Raw genomic sequence first — 19,065 nt, forward strand, 5'->3', positions numbered from 1 at the left:
TTCTATTTTTATGTCTTTCCTCCTCCCCCTTTTCCCCAATAATGTGCTTTTTTGCAATAACTCGTACTCACTAACTAAATACATGCTGTTAAACACTCCATTGGTAATGTGCTATCTACCATATTCATTTAAACATATATGGAGGGATGAGGGATCTAGAGATCAATACTACTAATTAAAATACAACTTAGTTACATTTTCTATAACATATGGCTTACAACAATGAAAGTTATACATCGCCCGGTTCTAATATATATATATTTTGAGCAGTGCCCTCTATTCATTTCTCTGTTTTCTTTTTTCCCTCCGTTCCTTCTTTGTCACAACACCATACGCTTTATACATAAGAGGATAGTTGTATGTAAATCTCTTTCTAATGATCTATTTGTTACTGTATATAATGATAAGATTTTACTTACTGAAAAATGATTATTGTTCCTTTGGCGACATGGCCGATTGGTGATGGCAATGCAGATCTTTAATAATGGTTTCTCTTGATGGGTCATATCAAAAAGCCGACGATTTGATTGAATTGAGGTAAGATGCATATGAGACCAACTTCAAAGCCAAAACAATATTTGACACTGAAAGTTGCCGCCAACATCACCATTGTGATTCGTGACAGTCATCAGGATCTAAATAAATATTTGGGGCAAATAGGATTTTCCAGAGTAAGTCAATCTTCACTTACACTAAAAGGATATATATTATAGTTGATGGCTTTTCATTTTCTTATGCAATAAAATTGTGAGTCATTTGCATCTAAGTAAATATCACATTTATTACAAAATTGAATTCAATCTAATGAATACCATATTGAATGGAAACCATAATCATCCACGTCCATTACTATTCATTGAATTGGAAGAGAACTAATTTTCAGAACAACCATGAGTAAGTTGGCTGATGACATTTTAGCTTTCTAATAGAATTCAAATGGATTGTTCTTAATTTTTTATTTAATAGAGAATTTCAAGAATTTTAAGGTTTGTCTTAAAGATAATGCTACGAGGGTTTTAACTCAGCATTTATGTTGAGGCTTTTGTTAAGCCATTTAGGCTGCTACGTGGGCTTTGACAGTATATATTATATTATTATGTATAAAAATGGATAAAAAAGGCAAAAAAAGGAAAAAAAAAAAAAGATAAATAGAAATGGAGGCCATAGAGAGGTGTCACATCACCTTGTCTATGCCTAACTTTATATTATATATAAATAGATATAGATTTACAAATGATCACTTAGTTCTTTTAGGACGTATTTGAAAGAATGTCCGATCATATACCTTTGGCCCTTTAAAATGATTGTGTGACTTTTCCACTTCAGTTCCTTGAACATTCCCAATATCCCATCATTTTTTTAATTTATGAATGGAAATGAATCCACCTCCCTTTTAGGGATTTTTTTTTTTTTCGTTTTCTGTAACGAGAAGAGATGCCAAAAGCAGGATAAAAAGCCTGTGCAGGTCATCTTTTTGGAACAGGAAAGTTTGAGGACTTACGTACATCCTTCTTTCTTAATCAAGAAGATTTCTCTCCTATCATGCATGATTGATCAAAGTCTGATATGTAGCATCAATTCCTCAAAGAAAGCAAGCAACAAGTCAATCTGCGCACTAACATACTCTCTCACTTCTTCCCATGCCTGCTAATCCAAAGCAAGAGTATGGCCAAAACCTTGGTGAGTTCTATTTAGTTTAATACTTAAATTAAATATCATCATGATTAGCATGCTAATTAAGCTGACTGGAGTTATAGGAACCCAAACGGATATAAATTAAAATTATTTTATTCATTTGTTTATGTTCGGCTTCAGGTTTGAAGATGTTATTATGTCACGCAGAAGAAGAAGAAATAGCACAAAATGCTGTAACAAGATGTCGAATGCTCATTCCCATGTTTGTCAGGTACTATAATGCCATTTTCGAATAGAAACTCCAGAGTTAGAAAGTTCTACTCCTTCCTTAATATTCTTTTTTGTTGCATATATTTTTTATACTGGAACTCTTCATTCTACTCATAAAGTCAACAAACTAAAGGAATCCCGATCAATTACAAGCTAATTGGGAAAATTATGATCCCAAAAACCTTCATTAACCCAAAGTTCTAGCTAGATCGTGACTACACCGATTGATATTCCTCCTACTAAAAGAAATCTATAACATCCAAGTAATTCTTTAGATATCAAATCTTTAGCGCATTTTGCATCTCCCATGTTAGCCTTAACTGACCATTTAACATTTGAACCAACACCTTGTTAGAAAAATATAATCGAAGAAGAAATATTGACTTTGAGGCGTGAATAAATTGACTTTAAGGCGTGAATAAATTGATTTTCTTATCACACTGATTTTGCAATTTAAGATCCGGAGTACTTTTGTCTGACCACCAAAAACAATTCTTCCACAATGCACGATGCATTTTTTTCCGGATCATCAAACAAGTAGCCTGTCACCCATATGCATTCTCTTGAATTAGGAATTTAAATCCAAAAAGGAAGAGACCGTTACTTTTACAGTCCAATACATTTGAAAGAATGTGACTGTTCCAAAATAACGGGTCTCTTGATCTTTTTCTGCCAAGATATCACCAAATGATTCTCCAAAAATTATTACTACATGATATAACAAACAATAGTGGGTATTGACATTTAGTAGCTATAGTTTAATTTAATTACTTCTCATAGCAAATATTTGTGTGTTAATACCATTTAGTAACTATATATATATATACACACAAAAAATAGAATACTCATCCACTATTCACTTCCAACCCATCTCTCCTATCTTTCTCCCCCCTCTTCTCCCCACTACATCGCCGCCGGCCGCCGCCGGCTGCCGGAGCTCCGGCGAAATGCCGTGACCTTTTCACCACCGTCACTGCCAGCCCCTTCCCCTCTTCCCGTTCTTATCCGGCCATACCCTTTTTTCCTTTCTTCTCCGGCGCTAACAAGGAAAAAAAAAACTCAGATCTACACCGGAAAAGCACCAAATAGCGACGGATCTAAGCATTGTTGGAATAAAAAATGAAAAAAAACTCAGATCTATAACGGATCTGAGCATTGTTGGAAGCAAAAACGAAAAAAAATGTTGTTGTTGTATTAGCCGGAATTTTTTCCGGTCACCGGAATTTTTTCCGGTCAGATCTAGAAAAAATCTAGATTTTCACTGTTTTTGTTATATATTTACCGTGTATACAATATTTTTCGCTTGTATTTGTTGTATACATACCGAAAAATATGACGTACTTATTAATTTTTTTGGTGTATCTATGTTGTATACAGTTTTTTCGCTTGTATTTGTTGTATACATACAGAAAAATATGGCATTTTTGTTAATTTTTTGGTGTATTTTATATTATTGGTGTATATGTATTCAGTTTTTTAATCGTTGTATTCATGAATACGACAAGCCAATTTATGAATACAGATAATTATTTTATGAATACAGTTGGAAAAAAATTGTTATATTCATGAATACAACTAAAAAAAAAATTGAATATACATGTGGGAGCTGGGCTGATTTGCTACATAACGTAAATATTGAAACATTAGCTATACAACTTGATTAAACCCTAAATGTTTGTCATTTATAAAATGCCCTTAATTAAACCCCTCTACTTTACTGGTTAAATATATCATCCTTTAGCCAAATTACCTAAATGTACCCCTCTGCTAGCCAAAGTTGTTAAATATACCCCTACATGGATGAAAATGTCCAAATTAGATGAAATTAACCATTTAACTTAAAAAAAAATAACCATGCCCATAATTTTAACCCGACCCACAAATTTTACTACTTTTGAGCCCTCAAGAATCCAACAGGAAATTGTAACAGGTACAGTTGAGTTGGACATATGAGGTAAGTTCATCATTTTTATACCGTTGTTGAAATTGGGAGCCATGTGTGGCTATGATATGATATGATATATATGTATATATGTTGGCCTTGTGAGGCATTGTTGGTATTTCCTGCGTGCAGGTTTTTGGGATAGTAAGAAATACAGAGGAAACTCTGCCAAAATTTTCCTAGAAATAGAAGGAGAATGAGATATAAGTTCGTAATATGTTAAAGAATTCAGACATATATTAATGTAAATCATACATTCTTGAAGTATATTCAAACGAAAAAGAAAAACAAGAAGGAGATTCTTGAAATAAATAGTACCTTCATCCCATTTATGTACAATCTTTCGAGCAAGTTCTGATTCATCAAGTGAAGTTGCAGTAGCACTGAAAACAATAAAAACATATATACTTTTTAACAACTGAACACATGGGAAATTTGATTAATCAAGAAGAAAAAAGATGGGTAATTTTAATTTTCTTTGCACAAAAAGAAGGATAATTTAAAGATGGGATTTTGGGTACCTGCGGGAGTTGAGGTTTTGGAGAATGGATTTACGGTGAAGGTAAACTTGATCCGCATCGAATGGTTCCCTAAGAGCATTGGTCAGGGTAATTTTGATTGAATTTTTGATTGAAACACCGTTCTTGAATTTGTGGGTCGGGTCAGGTTAAAATTATGAGGCATGATTTTTTTTAAGTTAAATGGTTAATTTCATCTGATTTGGACATTTTCATCCATGTAGGGATATATTTAACAACTTTGGCTAACAGAGGGGTATATTTGGATATTTTGGCTAACGAAAGGTATATTTAACCAATAAATTCATGTAGGGTATATTTAACAACTTTGGCTAACAGAGGGGTATATTTGGATACTTTGGCTAACGAAAGGTATATTTAACCAATAAATCCATGTAGGGTATATTTAACAACTTTGGCTAACAGAGGGATATATTTGGGTACTTTGGCTAACGGAAGGTATATTTAACCAATAAAGTAAGTAGAGGGGTATATTTGACCCTTTGCCCTTAATTAAATCCACCATATGTAGATTTGCAAACCTATACGTGTGTTGCAGAATCGAATTGCTAATACGAGCACTTGGAATCGGTGAGTGTCAACAATTTTACAATGCTGCTTCAGCGTGAATTCTATCTTAAAATTCAAAATAATGGCAGTGACGGTAGGACTTCGACGACACATAACATTCTTGGATTATATTTTTCTATATCTTAAAGAGATATTACTAAAAAAAGAAGAAAGTCAAGTTTATTCACGCCTCAAAGTCATTTCTTCTTCGGTTATATTTTCCTATTTTTCTACCACACCTTAGCATATGATAATATATGAACATTGTTCTATCCCTTGAGGTGGATATTCTGCATTAATTGCCTTTCTCGTAGCAACAACTTCAGTAATGATTGGCTATCCAGCAGATTGAATCCGAGAGCCCAAGGCTTGAATGAACGCTCAGGCCTGGGCCCGGGCGTCAACTGCCATCACTCTACTTGCAATTCTTGGATTCTTTTACCTGTATCAATAATCAATAATATCTTATCTTGACATGTTAATCCCATATACTATATGACACTCCTATTACTTGCAGGATAGCCATTACAATCTAATCATATATGTATCTAGTTACAAGTAAATAAATGCACATAACTTCTTATTAGCATCAGGTAAATTTTGACACCTAGGATTGTTCCTTTCTTTATACTAGGGTTGTTTAGTTAATATCAACGATTTACTTTCTACTTCTTTAATCAGAAATTATGAAAATTAATGACTATTTTATTTTTTTGCTTACTAATATGTCCTGTTCCTCCAAAGACCGAGGAGGATTTATTTTTCGCAAATGTCATGTGTTACTCGAGAGTTGTTTTACGCTTTAATTGTCTAATTTTTCTTTATAATGTTTAATTTAACTTGTGAACGGAAATTCACTGTAAAATAGCATGTCAAAGAAACACTTAAATTGTTTTTATTATTTTAGTCACAAGCACTTCCAAATATTAAAGATGGTGAACTTACAATTGCTCCCTTTTTCTCAAGTCGTTGACACTTTTATGCTTACTTCCTAGTTAGACTCCACATATTTATACTGCAGCTTCAGGAGGTACCAATAACCCCTACAAAGAGGAAGAACACATCATGTTTATTTTTAATTGGTGTTTGATAGACACGTTCAAAAGGAAGCGCATCCTAGCAAATCTTTTTTCATATTCAGGATTTGAATTCAAGACCTTTAGTTTAGGATGAAAGATCCTATCCATCACATCGCAATATATCAAGTTTAGATTCTCCCGATGAATCCTCCAACATTGATAAAACTCTTAATAACATTGTCGACAGATCGAAAAGACAAATTCATTAGGGTTTATCAAGGGTTAATTTGATCCATTTTTGTACTTAATTACTTAAGTTTATAAGTATTTTTAAAATTAAATAAAAAGATATAATTTTTTTTTTTATAAAAAAACCATCATAATTACTACTTTCTCGTGTAAAAAAAAATAAAGTCAACGTTAAAATGTAAGTCGAATACTTAATTTAGAAGCAAAGAAGGGTTTAAAAAAAGGAGGAAATGAGATGTGTATAAAAAGAAGAAAAGAGAGAGAATACATTATTTCGTCTACAAATTGCTTCTCAGTTGCAAACGACTTCAGTTGTTAGGCTAAGCTCTGTTTTCAATACTTAGGTGTATGCCCGTATTGCTATTTTGTCCGACAATTTATTTTATTAATTTGAGCAACAAAGTATGCGTTTGCTGAATTTTCAGGTTGCAAATGGGAACAGAAGGTGAACAATTAACGGAGCAGGAAACTGCCATTTACGATCGTCAAATTAGGGTTTGGGGAGTTGATGCTCAGAGAAGGTAAGAAAAAACATCTGTTTAAACATATAACTAGACTTTTTTTTAAAAAAAAAAGAATCTTTCATTTGGATTTTAAAGTGTTATTTGCTTCAGGCTCAGCAAATCCAATGTATTTGTCAGTGGACTGAAAGGAACAAGTGTTGAGGTGCCTTTTTCAACTCTTTTTAGGTTAATACATGTTATGAATTCTTTTTATTCATCAACACTCAACTGAAGATATTAACCACTAATTATATTACTCCCTCCGGTTCAAAATAAGTATCCATTTAGCTTTTTTTACACCCCTTAAGAAAACACTAACTCCTAGGGAAAGTAGGTATTTTGACTAAACTACCGTAGTTAATAAGACTCTTGCCTATTCATTGCCTTGAGTAAATAGGGGGAAATCTGGAAAAATAAAGTTAATTCCTTCTTGTTACAGTGGACACTTACTTTGAACCAAAATAAAAAAAGGCTAAGTTAACACTTATTTTGAACCAGGCTCTAAATTGGTATTGGTATGTGATAATTTAACAAGCTATATAAATATCATATGTCATGGTTATTGGCTGTTTTATGGAGTAGGATATGTTCCTATCTAACACCTAGAGTCCAGTTGCTAAAATCAATTTGAGTTTGTTTCTTATATTTGTTCTAACCTGTTTTTTCTTTGTGTTTTGTTGAATGATCTACCTTTTTTCAGTTCTGTAAGAATATTATTTTAGCTGGAGTAGGTAGTTTAACGCTAAATGATGACCGCTTGGTGACGGGGGAAGAGCTATTACTTGCGAATTTCCTAATCCCCCCCGATGAAGATACTTTCCGGGGAAAGTCTGTTGCTGAGCTTTGTTGTGATTCGTTGAAGGATTTCAACCCTATGGTTTCTGTTTCTGTAAAGAAAGGTTAGATTTCTTTGTGTTCTTTTGATTATAAACTATTCCTTTGCTTCTTTCCTTTAAATAGTGCAAAATTTTGCATTTCCACTTGTTGCTCCTTGATCTGGACATTGCTTCTTTTGTCATTCTTGATTTGCTAAATGTAGTCTCAAGTTGAATGAGGATGAGAGGAATATAATACAACAAGGGCTTAAAAGAGAAAACAAGAAAGATGAAAATAACTAAGCATAACAATAAAGTTTTAAAAGCATCATCTGTCAAAAGAATGCAGAGGATATTTTGATAAGTATCCTCAGTCCGAAAGGAAAACTGAGAGTTTCAAAAAAACAATTTTTTTCTGGGTCGAGCTCGTCGCGCGGGGCTTGTCTGGTGCGGGTTATCTCCTGTGTGGTTTGTGGGCTATTGCACAGGAGTGGGGTTTACCCTGTCGCACCCGAAGGGTAGCAGCTGCGGGTTCCCTTGTCATCATAAAAAAAACTTTGCATACTAAGCATTTGAGTCTCTTAAGTCGCTATCGTGGCGCATCAGAAAATTTTAGTCACACAGTGCTTTGAACTTAGGCTCTAGAATCTCTCGACAAACAGCCATAGTCACCTTAATTTGAATCAGCTCAATGTCAACCAAAGAAAATTCTCCGTCTTTGCCTCAATGGTCTGGTTGTGCATCGAATTGCTTATATTTCAAAGTGATTTTCTTTTCCTGAAAGACAAAGCTGACCACTGCATGAGGTCTGTCATACACCCATGAATTTAAATATCAGTATCAGATAACTCAATCCACCAATTGCAAATCCTATACTACATTTTGTATTGTGTGTGTGTGCTTTTTTTTTTTTTTTTTTGATCTCGACTTCCTTGATGTACATACTTTCTGAATTTCATTATTTTGCTGGATACATGTTAAGTAACATTGTCTATTTAATGTCAATAATCAATTTTTATGTTAATGTGGTGGATTTCATTTCTCATGTGACTTATCTGCTATGTTTTTCAGGTGATCTTGCCAATTTTGATGCTGATTTCTTTCAGGAGTTTGATATCGTTGTTGTTAGTTGTTGCTCCCTTTCGACAAAGGTAAAATCATACTTCAATTGTTTGTCAAAATAATATGTTTTAGCTTTTTATCTAATAAAATTGATAGATTCTTTTATAACTCTGTCACTAGTAAAATACTTAGTATTGTTGTTTTGATAATGTTTCACCTTGCAGAAATCAGTAAATGCAAAATGTCGCAAGTTGCCAAAGCGTGTTGCATTTTACAGTGTAGAATGCCGAGACTCCTGTGGTGAGATATTTGTTGACTTGCAGAATTACAACTACTGTAAGGTTATAACCCATTCATTTCTTTTTTTGTTCCTCTGTGTTCAGTTGAATTTTATCCTTTTCTCCCTTAGATGTAATCTTTCCCCCCTAATTGATTATAAAGCTAGAATTACTGATCTTTCTTGCCTCTTTGTCTAGTTGGTCTCTATCTTTTTCATGTCAAAAGAAACTAGACTTGACGGGCTTCAGTAAATCCTTCTGTTTCTTTTGCAGAAAAAAAAAGAAGAGACGATTGAATGTGAATTGCAGTATCCAAGTTTTGAGGTATAACTCCATTGACGCATAAATTAAGAAATAATTTCCTTTTTGTTTAGCCATAATAATGATTTACTGACTTGTTCTACTGTTGAGGTTATTTTAACCTTTTTATTTATAATAGTCTTTTATGGTTAAACATTATTTGATGTCTTTTGTCAGCAAAGGTTTAGTCCTATAGAATTTAAAAACTAAAAAAAAAAAAGATTCTCATTGAGATCAAACTTCTTATATTTGTGACTAGTTTATAACATCTATATCTTAGCATAATGTATGTCATGATTGATAAAAGAACGGTAGTAGTTCCAACAAATAAATGGTATTTTACCATGCATCACAAGTTGCAGTACTAAATTTTTATACAGACTAAAGAATCCTTTTCAAACTCCCCTTAACAAAAATTACACACTAAATAATCCATTAAAACCCTGGTTAACAAGAATATTGAATAAAAAGCTTGATATATCATTACTCGTTCCATAGGGTTTCCTATGTTGCATGAGTATTTTTGCAGTTGGTTGCCCTAAAATTAAATTTTCAGGAAGCCATTGCAGTCCCCTGGAAATCTCTACCCAAGAGAATGTCAAAGCTATACTTTGCAATGAGAGGTAACTAAATTAGTCAGCTTCATATAATTTCTTGTGCAGTTATGGTGGTGGTGGACTAATACAGTGAATTCTTATTTGGTAGTTGCTGAATTTACTTGATATTCTGCATTTAGTAAAAGAAAAAAGAGGCTTATCTAAATCAGAACCTCCATTATAATTTGCTTAATTTCTCAAGATTTTGCTTGTCTTTTAATAATTCAGAATTACAGACAGTGAGGACCAACTGTATGCCTTTGAGAATTAATTACCTATAGAAAATGTTAATCTCCGTCCCCCGTCTCTAGGAAATTCCTATAAAAAAGCTTTTATCTTCGGAAGCAGTAATGTTAGCCTGGTCATGGATTCCCTCTTACCCAGCCCCCTACACACAAAACTAAAAGCTTTCTCATCCAGGATATGATATTATGAGAAAAGAATAGCTTTGGACATGGCACTCAAATTAGCTAATGATTGTTGGCAAGCATGAATATTTTTGAGAAACTTGACAGGGTACTCTCAGAAGTTATGAGTTTTGTATTCTTGACTTTCTTCTCATCATATATTGTTTGTGTTTTATGGAATGATAAATGTCTTAGCTAAATTGTCGTAGTGAATGTAGTAGACTAACGCCAGTTTTGGTCGTAACCCAAAGTTTGGCAGCCTAAACCTGTAATATTTCAAATGGGGATCTTATGTGTATTAGTAGTAATAATGGTGACAAAAAAAGTGATAGCACGCTCCTTAGATATGTAGGCTGAGTGGAATAATTGACTTTAAGTTGCTTGCCACCTAACTCCTTGACCATGAACATTTTTATAGTTGTAGAAAGGTATGAAGATCTTGAGGGACGAAATCCTGGAGAAACTTCTGTTGATGACCTTCCAAATGTTCAGAAGTTGAGGAAGGAACTCTGCGAAGCACAAGTATATCTCGATGCAATATGTTCTTGTATATAAGTTTCATTCTTTTCCTCTAGGTCATTAACATATTTGCTTCTTAATTGTAGTGCTTGAACGAAGCTCAGATCCCAGATTCTCTTCTGAAAAGATTGATAGCGAGTGGAGGTGAATTTCCTCCGGTCTGTGCCATCATAGGAGGAATTCTTGGACAGGTAATTATGCCACTGTCATGTTAGCGGAAACTTGACATCATTGCTGATGTGTTGAATTTCTCTTCCTCTGCAGGAGGTAATAAAAGCAATATCTGGCAAAGGGGATCCCCTTAAGAACTTTTTCTTCTTTGATGCCATGGATGGTAAAGGGATAATAGAGGACATATCTAATGTCAACAGCTGAGGATTGACCTGTATGGCAAAACCTGTCTTGAGAAATCTTGATCTTATTTGGTGTCTTTTAGGTAAACATTAGGACTAATCACTGCCAAACTTGTGGAAATTCATTCAGCTTGAGTTCTGATCAGCAAATTTTATGATGTATTTGACACTTGACCATATTTAAGTGCTCATGTTGGGCTCATATTTAAGTGCTCATGCTGAGTATTGTCTCATTTTCAGTTGTCTCTGTTCTCTCCAGATCTCTAGTCACCTTCCATGGCTAGTAATCAAAAGAACGGGTAAATAACTGATTTGCTGCTTCATGTTCCCATACACAACGAGTTATTCTGAAATGCATGTTTTGTAAATCAATGTTCGCTCCAGCTGAGGTGGATCTAAAGCATATCTATGTTTTCACGTAAACCATTCGCCTTCGTTAGACCTTGTTTATGTATTAAGAAACTTACTAAACTATAGTTATTTATTTTGAGCTCAATTTTTATTGTATATTAACTTGATGTCACTAAAGGAGTTTATAAACTTTAAAATTACTAAAGGATTTTATAAACTTCAAATTTTATATCCACCTTTGGACTCAAATCCTCCTTATTCTTGGTTGGACATGATTCCTTCCGCCAGTGTTAATCAAACCAGAATTTCCCAAAAGGAAAAATAAAATAAAATGGTCTATTCAAATTTGATTTACTTTAATTTTATATTAGCGTCTGAGATTAAGATATGTTATACTGACATCATTTCAACGGCACCTATTATCTGTGTTCTTCATAAATGACTTGTTCAGCAACTCAAAGTTTCCACCGAGTGTAGTTGTTGTCGTTGACTAGCTACCTCTGTTGGAAAACTAACTTTGATGATTTTCTATTAATCAAATTCGAAAATATGCTACGACTAGTTTTAAAAGCGATGTTATTAGAGTTAAACAAAAGTTCATATGAAGAGTGGAAATTTGTACGAGCGAAGAGAATGTTAAAAAGTTCAAGGTGAGATCCAAAAATGAAACTATTGGCTAATGGAGTGGAGGAAATCAATTGTGGAGACTTGGTAGGGTGCCTTTGGGCTTCTTAGTACTATGTAGATATATTCTTTCCTTTCAATTTATGTAACATAGTTTGAATTGGTAAGAAGTTTAAGGAAAAAATATTAACTTTTAAAACTAGTAGTGTTAAACGTGTTGGCTATATAACTTTTGAAATGTATAGCCTTAAACATGTCATACCATTTGTATTGTAAAAGCTTCACATAAAAGGTATAAAACAAAAAGTGTATAAGTAATTGCTTCCAAATTTAAAAGTGTCATTCTTTTTAAAACATACTAAAAAAAGTGTCATGCAAATAGGAATGGATAGAGTACTAATTATAGTCCTGAACACGTCGAATCATGTTATCATGGAGTATTAAATCCAAAAGCCATATTTGATGTGAACCCCAACAACAGCATATCCAGTGAAGTCCCGCAAAGTGGGGTCTGCGGAGGATAGAGTGTACGTAGATTTTGCCTCTACCTTTGGAAGGTAGAGAGGTTATTTTTGGTAAATACTCGACACAAGGACAAACAACTCAAGACAGTATAAAAAGTCATAGCAAAATACTATAAAACAGTATGAAGAAAAAAGAAGCAGTAACTACCACAAATCAATACGATAATCGAAGTACAAGAAACAAAAAAAGCAGTAGAAATCGAATGACAAGAAACTATAAGAGTAATATTACGACTACTAATATGAATAAATAAGTAGGACAACACACAACTACCTACTCTCCTTCTACCCTAATCTGCGCCCTCCATAACCTCCTATCTACGGTAATGTCCTCGGTAAGTTGGACCTGCGCCATGTCCTGTCTAATGACCTCTCCCTAATACTTCTTCACCCTACCTCTCCCTCTCCTAAAATCATCCATAGCCAATCTCTCATACTCCGCACTGGGGCATCCGTGCATCTCATCTACACATGTCCAAACCATCTCAGCCTCGCTTCCCGCATCTTATCATCCACCGAGGCCACTCCCACTTATCCCGGACAAAATTATCTCTAATTATGTTTTATACAAAATATAATTTGTAATTGATATAGTGCGGAGTATGTGTCATTATTAACGCAAATTACGTACTCTACTATTTTACTGTTCAGAGTGCCGTAATTAAAATTCAACATGACCTCAAAGTCTGTAACATATCAACAGTTAGTAACCTTTTTTTTCAATTATTACATAGGGGTAGGGGAAGGGGATGGGGAAATAGAACCTCACCAACAAAGTGAAATTCATGCCGCTAACTAATATGAAGTTACTGAGATGCCCGTGTTAGTAACCTTTTAAACAGCACCAAGAATTATGATTTATAGTATCTAAACATTCTGAAAAGCACGAAATGTTGCGAGTTACTAGCTGAAGCTTTTTGTGCTCGTAGTTACGAGTAAAAAGGATGTAAGTTCTACACATATATATGATGTACAATAGTTCTATTAAAAACAGTTTTACACAACCAAACACTAAACAAATTTGATTAAAAAAGTTACTAAAATGTTATACTCCAAATTAAATAGGTTAAGAGTTTCAGGCTATCATAAACATTTTCTGTACCCCAATTAACTTAGAAAGGTTAGGGATACTATAATGGGGAAATTTCGATAATGTACAATCCAGCATACAAAATTACATTTGCATAGCCATATACTTAAATTACACCCGTATAGCCACTTTTTGACGGAGGAAATTTCTTGTTGAGCTACGTACTTACTTAAAAACTAATAAACGTCAATTCCAAGAAATCATATCTTCTACCAAGATATTTACATCTTTTTGGGGGCGTCCGAAGATTCGATCATTTTTGTATCATTTCTCTTGCACTGCCCCTTCCAATGGGTTTCGAAGATAAAAATCCTTTATTGGTTAGCCCATAAACTGACCTATTTTTTCAGAGGACAAGGCCATATGAATGTTCTATCATGTTCCATCAATACTCTAAAGGGGTTATACGATATATCCGGTGTGGAAGTAGGCCTTCCCGATCATGATTTTCCTACCCCCAGAGGGAAAGGTACTTCCCTTTTGGGCAAGCGGTTCAAATCATTTTATCAATATGAGTATCCTATATCGATAAATATGCTTCCATTTCGCTCGCCGCTACTATGAGAATCGCTTTTGCTTTCTTTTCCTTTGGCTACTAAGATGTATACAACATTATACAACAATATACAACTTTATACACTTACTGTAGATAATGTATAAACTTTGTATAAAAGTGTATAATAATGTATAAGACTAGTATACAAACTTATACAAGAGGTGTTTATACATGAGAGGGATTTATACATAATGTATAAGGGGTGTTTACAGGCTGTATAGTGGTGGCTCGTGGTGGAGGAGCTGGTCGCGCTCAATGGAGCTCGCCAGAGATGGCAGAGGAAGGAAAAAAACAAGAGTGAAAAAGTTGCTATAACGGATAATAAAATAAAGATGAGCTAAATCGGGTAAATATTTTGCCATAATTGTCATACTGTGTTATTTTCTCTACTATAACTATAGTGACATAACCAGAAATTCTATTCAAAATAAATAATGCTAATTCTTTTTTAATTACAATGGGGATTTAACAAGTTACATAAATACATAAAATTTTCTTTTACCTATATGCATAATTATATATTTTTCTAGTGAAGAAGATTTGATTGAACCCTTCACCCTACAAAGCTTCGCCACAGACTAGAAACAGATGTTAATTACATTTAACTTCACTACACTCTGAACATAAAAAGGTTATCCAATTACATAAATACTCTTCACGTCCTCAATTACATGTTGATATGTTATGCTAGAATCATATGTAGTTACTTGAAAAGGAAAAAATTAATGGTACAAGAACAGTTTCATCCACGTTTCATGATACTTTTCAGCTACAAAATTGAGTGTTATCAGCTATCTATTTTACGAAAAAAAAAAAATCAAATGATCATATACATTCCCACCTAATGTTCTCAGTTAATAAATATGCAATATTATGATTCTTTATTTGAATTACTCTCAATCTTCATAGTTCTATGGATGAATAGTCTTTATCATTCACTTGTTCAAGAATTTTGAGGGTCAACACTAACTAGGAAATTTGACACAAGTGATTTATTAGGAATTCCTTAGCAAGCTCTAAGCGTTTATTGTTAGGCGTGCTCAAAACAAAGCCCCACACATGAACCTCAGAACATTTTGCAAGTACCCTATTCCATGGAGAGTATCGTATGAACATCAAACTACTGAAAACTGTTTGTCCAATATATGAAGGGAAGATGATAACAAAGTACAAAATTCATTCACAACTTTCAAATCGTATTTGCTCAATTAGATGCAATATAGTATATATCAACAAAATGTATGTTATCTTTTTACTTGATGAATGATATAAAGACAAAGATATATCAAAAACGTTAGAAGAGTATAAGTTGTAAGATGATATTGGCACGGCTCAATCAAATCAAATGACCCAATACTTTGGGGAATTTGATTTGGTTGAGCCGTTCCAACATCATTCTACTAATTTTATATATTTATTACTAACTACAAAGAGAGCAAAGAAAAGAATAACAGACAAGCAATTACCTTTCCACTTCAAAATTTGGAGATCATCAATATCTAAGAGCTCGTTGTTCCAATATTTCTAATTGCCGGCACGTTTATGGTAGACATGATGATGGAACCCTAATTTAGAGAGGAGAAAAGGGAAGAACGAATTAATAAGAAAGATAATTAGTATTATTGGAGTTTATATAGACAAAAAATTATATATCAAGTCAAATGTTCTTTCACAATATACGTAGTGGTTAATGATAAACACCTAATATGTCGCAAAACGAGGTCCCCCATCAATTATGTTTCTCTTTGCATTTCTAAATATTGCTTTTCAATGATTTGTCAACTTATTGTTAACCTAACCTAAGTTCATTTTTAAATTAACGTACTGTTTCGTAGTTGTCAATACCCCGTCATGGTTATGTCCCTATAATGGCACGTATATTTTGCTTAATTATGTTTTTAGCCTAAATATTGAATTATCATGCTCCCAAATGTCGTTTAGACAGTGGTGGAATTATATCTTCGAAGAATGGAAAAGGAACATAAGTTATCTCTTTTAACTTAGATTTTACCCAAAAATAATTTGTGGCACCATCTAGTCTAGGTTGAAGAATAAGCTTATTTGATTATCCACAAATCCCTTTGACATTTTTATTTAAATCCGCACGATGTGCTTATTTTATATGCTTCTAAGCTTTTTTATGAGTTTTGGTCCTAAGTGACAAATCATAAATTAGATGATCCCAAATAATTGTTTTAATTGGTCAAATAATCTATCGCATATTCTCTCTACTTTAGCCTCATCTATGGAGTATGGACTTATTCACTTGGCGCATTGTTGTATAAAATTGAACTCAATTACTCACCAACTATGAAGAGTAAAATAGTCTCCTATCGCTTGTGCCATGCTATTGAAAATGTAGAATTTAAGATAATCCAATAAAGATCGCATTGAATATGGTATTGTTCTTTGGTTATTTGGTTGGAAGCAAATTGTTAAATATTGCTTCACAATTATTAGTTTGTACGGTCTATTATACCTGCCAGAATATCTAGTGGATGGCCTGCCTGTTCTATATACAATTATTGAAGGTTTATTTTCTTTTCTTTGTGATTGGTTGATTATATCTGCTATAAAGGCATACAGAAACTAAAGATTCCCTGACCTTTTAAACAAGAGGAGGAAGAAATATTGGTCACCCAATTCTTTTGTCCCTTTCTGTGCAGCGCTCAATATCCAACTGCAACAAATCTGGCCCAAAGAAATTACTTGGAAAAGATGGTATTTGACCCTTGTTCATTCACAAGAGTTTTTCAAATGGTCTTTATCTTGATTTAATTTTAAAAGGGATGTTGCCTTTGCCGGCTTCCTTCTGATGATCACTTAAATATTTGAAGAAACGTAATCTTGCAAGATTAACTCTTGAACTTGACACATCAGTTATAGTGTTGCTGGGCTGTAAAAGAATATGTTAGACATGCTCAGACGGGTGAAAAATGTGAATTAGATTGTGCTACCTTGAAATCCAATGATGTTTTTGGTTACAATCTATAGGGCTAATTTACTTCTGGACAAGCTTCCTTTGTTATCACTTCGTGAAAAGTGAAGTACCACCATGCGACCAATATTAAGCGTCACAAGTAGAGAAAAAATGACCATTCATGACAAGTAGATCGACCCAAGATATCAAAAATAGATTTCGAGCAAAACCAGAATGCTCACGAGTAGAGGTGCCAATTTGAGCCCATATTTAAAAAATTTGCCCATTTAACTCACATTTTAATGAGATAGGTCACTCATATTTTTGGTGGCTAAATATGGACTTCAAGTATCTTTTAACCCATAAAAATATGGGCAATGGGTATTCATATAAGAACACACTAGACCCAATAACAACTCATTTCGAAAATGAGAAATTTCTTTCTTATCTCCCACACCACCCATCCCGCCATGCCCCACCACAATTTTTTTTATGTCATATACTTTATTTTACTTTTATAAAAAATGAGAAACTTTTTTCTTACCTCCCACCCCATCCCCCACACCACCCCCCCCCCCCCCAAAAAAAAAAAAATCAATTTCATATATTCTACTTTTATAAAAAAATGGCAAAAACAATTCTTACCCACCACCCCACCCTCCCCCCCCCCCCCCCCAAACAAATTTCAATTTCATATATTTTACTTTTATAAAAAATAGAAAAAAAAAATCTTACCCACCACCCCACAACCCCCCCCCCCCTCTCCCCCAAAAAAAAAATTCAATTTCATATATTTTACTTTTATAAAATTTTTATAAAAAATGAAAAAAAATTCTTACCCACCATCTCACCCCCTCCACGAAACCCCCCCCCCCCCCCCCTCTTTTATAAAAAAATGGAAAAAGAATTCTTACCTATCACTCCACCCCACCCACCCCCCCAACCCTGAAATTTCTATTTCATAGTATATCAATTATGAATATATGAAAAAATTAATTTAACTTGACAAAAGAAAAAAAAATTATAAACATTACATTTGAAATAATACTACACTTGTATAATATGTAGGGCTGGGCATAAAACACCGAAAACCGAATTACCGAACCGAACCGAGGGTTTCGGTATTTCGGTATTCGGTATTTCGGTTTTCGGTTCGGTTTTCGGTAATAAAATTTAAAAAATTCGGTATTCGGTTTCGGTATTCGGTATTCGGTAATTATAAGTTCGGTAATTCGGTATTTCCCGAATACCGAAATATTTATTAAATAGAGGGCCATTAAATTCTATACATGTCTTGTTTGTGGAAATAAGCAAACTGAGAATTCATGAAAACACAGTTCTGCAGGTTTCCATGGTGAACGAGCGCTTTTTTTTTTTTTGCTGGTCCTTCGAATTTTGTTAGAGCTCTTACAGTGTTATTGCTTGTATCTGTATGCATGGAAACACATGTAAAACTCCTACATTAGTTAGGAGTTCTGGAAATAGGATTTTATTCTTGTGGCCAATATAATTTTTTTAGGTTAATTTGCAACAAGAATATGAGGAAGTAATTACAAACCAAAGCTAAATGACATGCATAGAATTCTTCTATATAAAAAAAAAAAAAAAAGAGTGAACTCGACTTAATATGGTATTACCGAATACCGTACCGAACCGAAATTTCATTTACCGATTACCGAATTACCGAACCGAAGTTCGAAAGTTCGGTATTTGGTATCTACTTTCAATTACCGATTACCGAATTACCGAACTCGAACTTTAAAAATACCAAACCGAATACCGAACGCCCACCCCTAATAATATGGGCTAACTCATAATATTACACACGAAATATGGACGGTTCAACCCGTTTTTGTTCGAACTATTTTCAACCAAACCAAATCCAACCAAACCCACCCAGTCACGACCAGCTCACGAGGTTTTCAAGGTCCGATGCTAATATCAGAGGGCTTTACACACTGATG

At 33.8% G+C, this 19,065-nt stretch overlaps 1 protein-coding gene across 3 annotated transcripts; it reads left to right on the forward strand.

Moving 5' to 3' along the window:
- Nucleotides 1–1,467: 1,467 nt before the first annotated feature.
- Nucleotides 1,468–11,269, forward strand: LOC132632460 (SUMO-activating enzyme subunit 1B-1-like). Of its 3 annotated transcripts, XM_060348399.1 has the most exons (12): nucleotides 1,468–1,680; nucleotides 1,816–1,906; nucleotides 6,629–6,724; nucleotides 6,818–6,869; nucleotides 7,407–7,605; nucleotides 8,593–8,672; nucleotides 8,808–8,924; nucleotides 9,135–9,185; nucleotides 9,718–9,784; nucleotides 10,583–10,686; nucleotides 10,770–10,874; nucleotides 10,948–11,269. In XM_060348399.1, the coding sequence occupies exons 1-12, from the start codon at nucleotides 1,641–1,643 to the stop codon at nucleotides 11,056–11,058; spliced, it is 1,113 nt and encodes a 370-aa protein (XP_060204382.1). In that variant the 5' UTR covers nucleotides 1,468–1,640; the 3' UTR covers nucleotides 11,059–11,269. The 3 variants fall into 3 exon arrangements, with proteins under 3 accessions (XP_060204382.1, XP_060204383.1, XP_060204384.1); XM_060348400.1 differs by lacking the exons at nucleotides 1,468–1,680; nucleotides 1,816–1,906 and adding an exon at nucleotides 6,399–6,547; XM_060348401.1 differs by lacking the exons at nucleotides 1,468–1,680; nucleotides 1,816–1,906 and adding an exon at nucleotides 6,415–6,517.
- Nucleotides 11,270–19,065: the final 7,796 nt, after the last annotated feature.

This window comes from Lycium barbarum, chromosome 3 (assembly GCF_019175385.1).
Source record: "Lycium barbarum isolate Lr01 chromosome 3, ASM1917538v2, whole genome shotgun sequence".
Lineage (NCBI taxonomy): Eukaryota > Viridiplantae > Streptophyta > Magnoliopsida > Solanales > Solanaceae > Lycium > Lycium barbarum.